General features: G+C 32.9%; 1 protein-coding gene across 5 annotated transcripts in view; it reads left to right on the top strand.

The window, feature by feature from the left end:
* LOC117172093 (DE-cadherin-like) overlaps positions 1 to 11,752 on the top strand; it is a 470,947-nt gene that overhangs the window by 244,689 nt on the left and 214,506 nt on the right. Inside the window, exon 15 of one of the 5 annotated variants that reach the window (XM_033359865.1) lies at positions 9,515 to 9,619. The exons of the other annotated variants lie outside the window; for them this stretch is intronic. Within the exon in view, the coding sequence (XP_033215756.1) occupies positions 9,515 to 9,591 (77 nt within the window). The 3' untranslated portion in view covers positions 9,592 to 9,619. Of the gene's footprint in view, positions 1 to 9,514; positions 9,620 to 11,752 lie in introns of those variants that run through there. 5 annotated transcript variants of the gene reach the window in all.

The raw sequence follows: 11,752 nt of genomic DNA, 5'->3' as shown, positions 1-11,752 counted from the left end.
TCTTGTTCAGTGTGCTCTGAAACCTAAACTAACATGGCGATCGGGCTGAAACTATAGCTACAAGCTATCTAAGGTTGGTACTATAGAACGCCACCTCAAGGTGGGCCTAGTGGCGCCATCTCTTGGTCAGGCCGGAAACTTATCAATCCACCCTCGTACGCGTATGGATTTCAAAATTGCCGCCTCGCAGGATATTCCGACGGGTTATCCCTGGAGTAACCCGGGACATAAACAGGTTCAGGTCGAAAATCTCGGGATATCCTATTGCTGTATGGGGTATATAACAATGTTCCATATTTCACACATAAAAGTTCTAAAACTGTTATAGAATTGTTATAAAACTGTTATAGCTTTGTCCTAGTTTTTTTTACAACGCAGCGTACCAAAGTTCTAGAATTGTTCCAGAAACGTTACATTGTCACAGCGTTCTAGATCTGCTACAGATTTGTTATACAACATTTTTAATTGAGTTCTAGTATTGTTCTAGAAATTTTACAGATCGATTGTCAAATCGTTCTAGATATGTTACAGAGATGTTACATAACACTAGTAACCGAATTCTAAAAATGTTACAGATCGTAAGTCACAACGTTCTATAACTGTTACAGAATTGTTCTAGCGTTTGGGGGATGACATAGTTACTCGCATGTTCGTAACCTGTTACTAACCTGTTCTAGAACACGTTCTTTTGTGTTCTAGAACAGTTAACGAATTATTCTGTAATTATGTTTGCTGGGCTGGCACTCAAGCGAAATAATGCTACTTGAAATTATTTTGGGTTTGGGGATTCGATAATATTTGGAATATGAGAGGCATAAACGATGTAATATAAACCAACAAAGAAATTTGCCAAATAAGAAATTTACAATAGGGGAATGTGACATGATTTGCGGAGAAGTACCCAGTCACGTGCAGTGTAAATATACACGTCTCAGGATGAAGCGTCCCGGCTCCGTTAATAGAAGAACAAGAAATGGGCCTGAGGCCTGCCGCCCTCCATCGGTGGATAATCGAAAAACCTTTACTTCAGGCTTTGCCATGTATAGGTCAAGAAAAGAAATCTATAGCATGAAAAAATAAAATCTTAAATTCCGATTGACGCCACACTAGGGGACAGGTCAGGGAATTCGAAACGACAGTCTTTATTTCCAGTGACATTATTCTTTATTAATCTTTCTTAACTGACGCATATTTTACATAACAAATCGGTTTCACTTGAAAAAAATTATTATTATTTGAAAAGATGTAATTATTTTGTTAACAATTATTTTTTCTTCTACTGCAACAAAAGAGATAATATTTAAAAAATTACAAAAATATAAGTAGTATTAAACATAATTGTAAATGCTTAAACGACTACTTTACTATATAATTGCGATTAAACACTTAATAAAAGGAAAACTCTTGACACTTGATATCAAACCCTAATATCATCAGCAAACACATTAAGAAAATGTATGAAATAACAATTTTGACTTTTTTTCACAATTTACTACAAAGCTTAACTAACATTATTTTCTGTATGGAAATAGTGTTATACTGTTTTAACTTAGTCTTTCTTTCAAAATCCAAAATGTATCTGCTTTATCCCTTATTATTACCCTAAAAATTTCCCAATGAAAAACAATGTGAACAATCTGGCAAAATTGTATACACAGAAACAGAACAATTGAATCTAGTTTCTATAACATTAATACTTAACTGGAGTGACAACATTTTCAAAGAAAAAAAAAGATTTTTAAACATATTTCCTTACGTCAATAAAGCACAAACTTACAGAGAAAATGGCTATTTAAACAATGTTTTAAGATACCTTTGGGTTCAAACTTTTTAATAAAATTAATTTTACTTATAATCTATCAAAACTTACCCAGTTTTTAGAGCATTAGTTTTCTAAGCAAAAAAATGTTCGAACAAAAATTACTTTCGTCAATTTTAGCTCAAATAAAAAGCGCAACTGTTTCCCCGAATACCACTCAGGAGAAATGTTCAATGCAAAACTAAAGATGTTTCCAAAAAATGTTTGAAACTAAGATTATTTATAGTGTAATTATATTAATACACAAATGAAACGTAAAAGACGGCTCCATATATCAAGAAAAAATTTGAATGTAAAAGAATATTTGAAAATTGCTACAAAAAGAAAAATTATTCCGAAAATAAAACAAAAATTACTTTATTACTGCTAGAAAATAATTTTTTCGTGATACACAGAAAATTCCTAGATGAAAATTACTGTTTAAAACATTACACTATTCTTGTATTTATTACATTTTTTGCTTTTAATAAAAAAGTAAAATTTAAAAAAAAATTATCACGAATATTGTATCTCGTCGTCTAAGGTTTTTGTATGAAAACATGAAACGGGGTGAAAATTGCCCTGAATGAAAATTATTCTTCAAAGTTTTTTATTTATTTTCCCGTTATTAACAATTATTTATATTTTTTCTGACAAAGGTACAACTTTAATACCAAGTATAAATAAAAGATATTAGGAATATCGTATATAGTTAAGTAGGCTTTCTGAATGAAAACGGTAAACGTAGAGAAAATATCCACAAATGAAAATTATTCATAGAAACTTTACATTTCCTTTATCGTTAATAAAAATTGTTTTTGCTTTCAAGAAAAAATTCACAGCTTTAAAAAAATCGAAATAGAAAATATTAGGAATATCGTATCTAGTCGCCTAGGTTTTTTGGATGAATATTAAATATCTCATGAACCTGTTTAATCGGGAGGAAACGGGGGAGGCTTTTCTAACCTGCAAAGCTATTTATCTGGATTTATTTATGTGCGTGTGAAGGATTTGAAGATAATACGAAGAGCGTCAAAAAAATTAGAAAATTTTCGATTTTTAGAAGCACAGGCAAGAGAATTTCTTGTTTAATTTGTAAAAAAATTTAAAGACTATTAATATTGTTGCATTTATTTACTATGGCGGCATAATGCATTGTATGCAAGTACAAAAACACGGCTCTGACAGGGATAAAAGAAATATATCATTCTTTTCTCCCCAAAATTGATTAGTATACTGTCAGTTAGACCTTTGAACCATGTTCTATTTATCAAAGGATACATTTAAATCATTAGTCATTAGAATAACTATATAAAGTATTTCAAAAATACAACAAATATATATATCAAAAAAAATTCTATACTGAAAGACGATATTCCAAACACACTCTCTTAAAATGTAGTAGGCTCATTTGACTTATTGAAACATCTAGAAGTCTTTCACAGCCAATAAGTAATATTTCATTGGTTCACCCAGTGAAATTCCGTCACTGGTGTAATCAGCGTGAATCACTGATTACTCAGTTACAGTTTTTATGTGGTCGTACATGCAGTCTTCCGTCAGCTGGTTAAGTATATGAGAATTCTTCTTTTACGTGGAAGCTGGAGGTAGATGTATGGCACACAATAATCACACCGCGTTTATAAACACTTGGTATCGTTTATTAACTCACAAACTTTATTATAATACGATTCACTAGTCTAACTCTAATTACATAAAACGGAGAGACTCCAGGAGACAACCATGCTGGCGTCCAGTCTCTTCCGGTTCAACTCGAATAATAACCGCTCAGAGGTCCTGCTACCATATAGACAACTCGCCACAAGGCGTTGCCACTCTATAGTCCTAATAGAGCAAAGCTATATTTCTGACACTCCCTTTGCGCATATTTTTTATATAATAATTGCATTATCAATTTACATTTCAATACCTTAAATCTAATAAGGTACACTTTTCTCGTAATTCTAATTATGGAAACTTGTTTTAAATCTGATGCAAAATTAAATATAGTAGAAAATTATCTGTTATAATAAATATTTCTTTTTTGGTTTGATTGTAGCTTTCACTGCGCTTTGGTCTCTGTTTTATTATTTTATTTCTTAATCTGCTTATCTGTGAATATATAAAATTAAAAATGTTAACTATACCATATACTTAGGCTATATTCTAACCAATCTGCCATATGAACTTTCTTACCATACTTTTCTCTTTCATTTAGGTTAATTTTATACGATCTAAGTCATCATCAAAATCTTTTAATTTATAACTACCTTCCATTTGAGTACAATCACCAGCTGACTTATTGTCACATCTAATTGTAACTGGGTGCATAGTTTTTCCTATGATATCCCTAATAGCTTTATCTAAACTAATGATCTCTTTACATGCCTCACTCATGGCAAAATATTCTGCCTGGAATGTTGATAATGTTGTATACGATTGTTTACTACTTCTCCAAGATACTGTGTCACCAAAAATAATTTGATGACATAGCCGCTTGTTGAAGTTTAATTCTCTATATCTCTAAAACTTGCATATGTTAAAGCTTCTAATTCATTTGTTTTTGCTGCATAACGTGGAACTAAATTTGTTGTTCCTCTAAGATATCTAAATATTCTTTAAACTTCTGCCAAATCTTCTTCATTTAGTTTTGTTTGCTTTCTAGCCAAGAAGTTAACTGCATATGTTATATCTGGTCTTGTTGCAATTGCCAGATATGATAACCCTGGCGGACCGAAGGAACCGAATGAAGCCTCTGCAAAGTGCCCGTAAAGAACCCATTCGGTTCCTTTAAAAAAGAAACTTGAAAAACAGAAAAATCAACTTTAAAATGATCGAAATTCGGATTCTACGATAAAATTTCCTGTAGAATGTCACGAAATAATTGCAATAGTGTTTTTTGCAACGGTAGAAAGTTAGAAATATATAAGACGTATAATGCCTGTTGACTGCTACTTACAGGCGATGTGTTTGAAGTGTAGCAGTCAACAGGCTTTATATGTCTTATATTTTTTAAACTTTTTACCGTTGCAAAAAAACTATTGCGATTAATCCGTGACCTTCTACAAGGAATTTTAATGTGGAATCCGAATTTCAACAATTTAAAAGTTGAGAGGCTCCATTCGGTTCCTTCGGTCCGCCAGGGAAGCTACCAATAGCTTCTCTGTATGGTGCTTTTGTCGCAACTTCTAAATCTTTCATTTCATCTAAGTTTTGTTTAAGTCTTAAGATTTTCCTCTTAACTTGTCTAGTATTCTTCGGAGTTTCTTGTGAATTACATTCTTTCATATTAAATTTCTCTAAATTTTTCTCTATGTATTCAGGTTGAGAAATAATCATTTCTTGTTTTTCTCTATTTCTCTGAACTTTCATTCCCAAAAAGTATTCGGGTTCACCTAGATCTTTCATTTTAAAAGTACTTTTAAAATGTATTGTTATTTCATCTAATTTTCTAGTATCGTTGCATGCAGTAATCATGTCGTCTACATTTAGTACTACAAATGCAACTTTACCTTCTTTTCTCCATGTACAGTCTGTCAAGTTAAAGCGTGGGTAACTTTTTTGGTAAAATATTTTATTTAAACGCATGTTTCTACATGGAATTACATTTGTCAAGGTGTCGAGCAAAATGCTTTTCTTTTAGTATTTTGTCCAATCACCGCCGGAGTCGATGATGGCCTGGCACCTCGAAGGCATGCTTTCGACGAGTTTTTCCGCGTACTCTCTCGGCAGAGACCTCCAAATCCGACGAATTTGTAGACACAGCTGCTTCAATGTGTGTACCTTTCTTCCACGAAGCTTCAGCTTCACGAAGGCCCACACGTTTTCGATTGGGTTAGCGTCAGGTGACTGTGAGGGCCAATCCAACGTTACGACTCGAGCCTCCTCCTTCCAAGCCCTACATAGCTTGCTGCGGTGTTTGGGATCATTATCCTCTTGCAGTATCCAGGTCTCGTTTTTATCGACGAACATCTTTTTGGCAGATGGTAATAAAGCCTTTTTCTCCGCATTTTTTCCGCGCAGCGTTAGTAAAGGATTGCGAGAAAACATTGACACGATCAGTTTTTCCAATTTGTCGGACACTTTTCCTATCGAACCACGATTTGGGAAGTCATTAACATTTTTGGTCTCTTTATACCGCTTTACCCACTTACTGACGAACGACGATGATTTTCCCATGTACTTTGCAGCTTGATTGTGAGACAATTTGGGACCTTTTGGGTGGGAACAAAGGAACACAGCCTCGAAGCGCGAAGCGTATACGGAACTCATTTTTTGTAACGTGGTAACAAGATGAGAATTGAAAGCAAACTGAATGTTAAATCAAAAAGCATGAAAGAGGGAGCTCTTCTTAATATTTTGACACCAAAATCATGTCGATACACCTTACCGACTGCGAGTAAAGCCACCCACGCTTTAACTTGACAGACTGTAAATAGACATGGTTCATTTATGTCATTTTCTTACGCTAATTTTCAAGATTGTTCTGAAAATCTTTTATACCATCCTTTTGAACTTATTTTTAAACCGTACAGGGCTTTATTAAGTCAACACAATTTTTGTACTTTATTTACCTCACTACACTCATAACCTTCAGGTATTTCCATATAAATGGGTTCTTTTAAAATACGATTCAAGAAAGCTGTTTTTACATCTGACTGTCTAGCTTCTAAATCTAGTTTTTTAATTATACTGAAAGCTGATCTTACTAGTGGGAGTCCTGATATCGGAGCATATGTTTCTCTAATTTCGTACTCCTTTTCATTTTGATAACCTCTAATTACTAATCTCCCTTTGAATATAGTTTTACTATCTGGATCTTTCTTTCTATTATAAATCCACCTAAAATCTAATGTATTTACACCTTTTGGTCAATTAATTAATTGAAATACCTTTTTATCTTCTATTCATTTTAATTCATCTAAAGTAGCCTTTTCCATTCAGCCTTTTTAATGCTAAACATTGCTTCTTTGTAGTTCCGTGGGCCTTTATTAATAGATGTTAGCATAGCATGTCTTTCCTCATCTTTACTTTCTAACTCATTGAATTTCTTAATTGTTTGAGTATAAAAAAGTTTTTACCTAAATTAGGTTTGGGTTGTCTCTTTGACATTCTAAGATTCTTGCTCTCAACTTCTTCTATTTTATCTTTTACTTTACGCTTTTTGGGCCCTACCTTTTTGGTCTATTTTCATCTAATTTGTTAGTTTCAATGAAAGGTTCAAAATTTTCTAAGTTTGTTTCAGGGTCTATTAAAGCAGAAGTACTTTCTCTTCTGCAACATTTTGTTCTTTTTCTAATTCTAAGACTTTTTTAACTCAGTGTTTTCCGTTTTATATACTTTTTATATACTAACTTCTCATTGAATTTCACATGTATCGAATTTAAAAATCTACCTGTGGTTGGTTCCCAAAATATGTAACCTGTTCTAAAGTAACCAACTAAAATTCTTCTAATTGCTTTTTGCGCAAACTTAAAATCAGTAAGGGGTAATCTAGCATAAGCAATAAATCCAAAACGTCTAATCTTTTCAAAAAGTGTTTGAATTCTAGGGTTTAATTTATTTCAAGGTGTGTCAAATTTAAGTGTTTTATGTGGTGTACGATTGTACATATTCATAGCTTTTTTTGCTGCCAAGATCCACATCGTTTTTGTTCAGCCAGAGTCAAACATTAATGCTCTAATTTTTTGCTGTATAGTTTTGTTAAACCTCTCAGCTGTACCATTTAATTCAGGTATATATGGAGGTGCATAATCACCCTCAATCTTTTCATTTTCCATAACTTCTAAAAAATCACCACCTGTGAACTCTCTAGCACTGGCTGTTCTTAGATAACAGACTGTTTCATTCTTATCTAAAAGGTTCCTAATAGTTATTAAATACTTCTCTAAACAATCAGCTGCTTCGTTTTTATTATAAATTAAATATATTTTATCACATCTCGAAAAATCATCTGAGAATATTATCATGTATTTATTATTACCAGGGAAAGAGAGTACTTTAAATTGTCCCATAGTGTCTATACGTATAGTATGTAGGAGTCTACTGGCTATTGTTCTATTCTTTAAATGGTAATTTTTCCATTTTTGCTAATGTACAAGTTTCACAATCTAATATATTATTCTCGAATTTCACTTTATTTGATAGTTCATTTGATTCTTTCAATTCTTTTAAATAATTCAAACTAGGGTGATCTAATCTTATATGCCATAGCATTCCTTCATCTTATCTGTTCATAACTTTGTTTTCAGGGTTCAATTCTTGAGTACGTTGGGTATCCAATGTTTCATTATCTTTATTTTTATTTGAAAATGTTATAATACAATTGGGTTTACTATGACAACCTGATAGGTATTTTTCACCTGTTTCTTTATTAAAAATCTCTCATTTTTTGTCATCTAAATAGATACCTAACCCTGCATTTGTTAGTCAATTTTATTTCACTGTTGTTTGTTTGTAATTAAGGATGCATGTATCTCTACATCAGTGCATTTATTCTTATTTGTACTTTTAATCACTTCACCTGTGTAATTCTTAAAATTACTTAAAATTATACTCTTATTTATAATATGCTCAGTCGCTCCTGAGTCCGCCAAAAAAGTAATTTCATTTGAGTGATCATTATAATCAAAAAATTTACCTGTTTGTGCTGCTTGCAATTTCTTCTTTCCTACGTTGTTAATAGTGAGACGACTTTTACTGACTTTACCTCTAAAACTACCTCTATTACCTCTAAAGTTACCTCTGAATTTTCCTCTAAATTTACCTTTACCGTAACCTCTAAAATTATTATTCTTATAATTTTTATCAACATACCCTTGATTGGATCCTCCAGGTTTGTAAGGACAATCTGGACCTTTATGATCTATCACCTTTTGACAAATGTAGCAGAACCAAAGATTATATTTTGCCATAGGACAAGTATCATTGTAATAGCCAAAGTCATTACATCTATGGCATTTTTTAGCTGGTCACTTTTGAAAATTCTTATTTTGGTAGTTCGCGCTGTACGACGTCATATTTGCTTCTAATGACTTTTCTGACTTCTTCTCGGACTCTAACTGTAATAAAAAGGCTTTTAATTCCTCCAAATTTAATTATTTCTCATTAGTTTTTCTATAAATAAAATCTGTTCATCTAATCTCAAGTATAGTGTTACACACAGCTTGATAAAAAGCTGATCTTTTCTTTTCATCTGTCAGAGTCGATCGTGCACGAGAAAAATGCACAGCAACGCTCTTGAAAACACTACTGTCGTCAAGCAAAAGCTGCACTCTGTACCAAAGATTTCACTTCAAACTCGACTTTTTTTGTTTTTCATTCGTTTTAATGCACAATGAAACATTTATGCACGCATTCATTTGCTGTTTTTTTACACTTCTATTTTTTAAAATCCAGTTACAATTTGATTTATTCTAATCATTACTCCAATCTCTTATAGATATTATTCTAAATTCTCAAAACAGTTATTTTGATTATAACAGCTTAAGCTCTGATTCTAATTTTATCTCTAAATAAAACACCACATTTAATATCTATATGCATATTCAAACAACAGTCAAAACATACTGCACCGAAGTTATATCATTTTAGCGCATATCTAAAAAAAAGATATCTAGTAACTCTTTCTTAAAATGGTTTCTTAATTATTGCTATATTCGCAGAAAAAAAGTATTTTATTTTCTCCCAAATTCTAAGTATTCAATTTTTCTCAAGGTTCTTCTCGGAAGGAGAGAGAGAGAGAGACACGACAACAACATCTTTTAATAGCATGCGCGGGTTTTTTCCTCTAAACAAGCCACGCAGCCTACGGTGACTGTATATCTATATCTATACTTTTCAAATCACGCAGGTTTGAACCTGTAAGCGTGGCTTGCTGAATTTTGCCGGTCAGTTATCTTTGTTTTCTATCATTCTCACTTCTAATCATTCAAATTTTTTGTTTTTTTTTTGTGTTTTGGAAATTCAATGTATAACTTGTTGAATGTCTACTCTATTTGAACGTTTTATCCTCACAAGCGTGTAAACGTAATTCTAATAAATTCAATCAAATATTATTTATTTTATGCTCGAGAGAATATTGTTGGCGTACCTACAATTCTCTCTTATGTTGATTTTATTAATATAATCTAAAAATTTCTGATTTTGAAGTTGTTTAGAGAGTTATTAAGCACCGCTTTTTCTCTGGAGAAACAAAAGAATTTCACGCACTTTCCCACATCTGAACTCTTTTTCTCTAAATCATTTTTATTTTCTCTAAGTCGTCTAAAAATTTTTTTTATAACTTACCAGCCACTCTATGACAATGATTGTAGGAGAGGAACGGGAACTCTGTTCTAATCTTTCCAAACTCGCCAATCCTTCTTTTCTTTCTTCTTTCGCTCATAACCTATAAGAATTCTGCTTTTAAGTGGAAGCTGGAGGTGGATTATGGCACAAAATAATCACAACGCGTTTATAAACACTTGGTATCGTTTATTAACTCACAAGCTCTATTATGATACGACTTACTAGTCTAACTCTAATTACATAAAACGGAGAGACTCCAGCAAAACAAGCATTCTAGCGTCCAGTCTCTTCCGGTTGAAATCGAATAGTAACTTCTCAGAGGTCCTGCTACCGTATAGACGACTCGCCACAAGGCGTCGCCACTCTACAGTCCCAATAGAGCAAAGCTGTATTTCTGACAAGGTATGACACTTATCATTCAACACTTTGATGCTAATCTTTCCAAAATTATCTTTTAAAACCCAAACTTTATTCTCACAGCAATGAATGAGAGCCAGGCTGCAATATAACATGATATAATACATCGCGTCCATACATGTGGAGACTCGTAATCGTCATTACGTCAATGCATATCGTCGCTTTAAGAAAAGTCCACATAGGCAAGGGCCAGCCCCACTTTCCAGTGAAAGATATCCAAAGCTTATTTCAGCCAGGCTTAAATTATTCCTAACAGAAATCCCAGTACACAAAAAGTCCGTTGTTACTAGAGAAATGCAAAGGCCAAATCGACAACGTTCGTGTACCATTGAAGGTTCATGTCTTGGCCGCTTGGAGCGCTGTATAATTGGTCAAATGTATCATTTGGCATAACCGGTATATTCAGTAACGCTTTTTTAGTTAAGTGACTTACTGCTTCACCCAGTCAAGGACCGGACTTTCAGGAGAGAAGGAGGCCTCACGAAATCTTCCCTTCTCACTTACCAGTACATTCTCACGGAAAGCGATAGGTTCGGATTTTTTCCCCGGTGGTTTCATTTAAAAAGAGCAGCTCAAAAACTACATATGTGTATTCTACACATATGTAGAATACACCATTGCTACATCTAGCAGATCCTCTTACTATCCCCCTTGGGATCTAGGTTAGCACCGTAAAAAAAAGTGTTTTTTAGTGTAGGGTCCTCTGCTTTCGATGGCCTCCCCAATCTTTGGAATTTCCAATAATTGTTCCAATATGACTTAGAGCCGCTTCCTCTGTTGTTTCTGTGTTTTTATCGCTCATGGAATTATCACTGAGCGCTGATTCTGTTTCTAAAAAAAGTAAAATAAATAAATTATAAAACTCTCAGGCTGGCCGCTGGACTGGAAAACCGGAAAATGGCTGGGAATTTGTTGAAATAGAGAAAATCCGGAAAACGACAGTGATTTTTTAAATAATAAATTGAATTGTTATCGATTTCAATGATGACATCATTCAGCTCACAATTCGTAATTTACTTAAAATTTTTTTTTTAAATGAATGTGTAATTTAGGTATTAAAAGGGAACAATAATTCACTTTACAAAACGATTCGAAATCCGTTCAAGATTCAGAATTTTCCAGATTTTAACGTGGAAAAAATTAAAAGTTTCAATTCGAAATCTTAGTCATTAAATAATGCAAACGTCTGCCTAAAACTTTATAAACTATTTTTAAATTAAAAATAACTTCATAATAATGTATTTGTAA

Source organism: Belonocnema kinseyi, chromosome 4 (assembly GCF_010883055.1).
Source record: "Belonocnema kinseyi isolate 2016_QV_RU_SX_M_011 chromosome 4, B_treatae_v1, whole genome shotgun sequence".
Classification (NCBI taxonomy): Eukaryota; Metazoa; Arthropoda; class Insecta; order Hymenoptera; family Cynipidae; genus Belonocnema; species Belonocnema kinseyi.
This window is presented reverse-complemented; position numbering and strand designations above follow the sequence as displayed.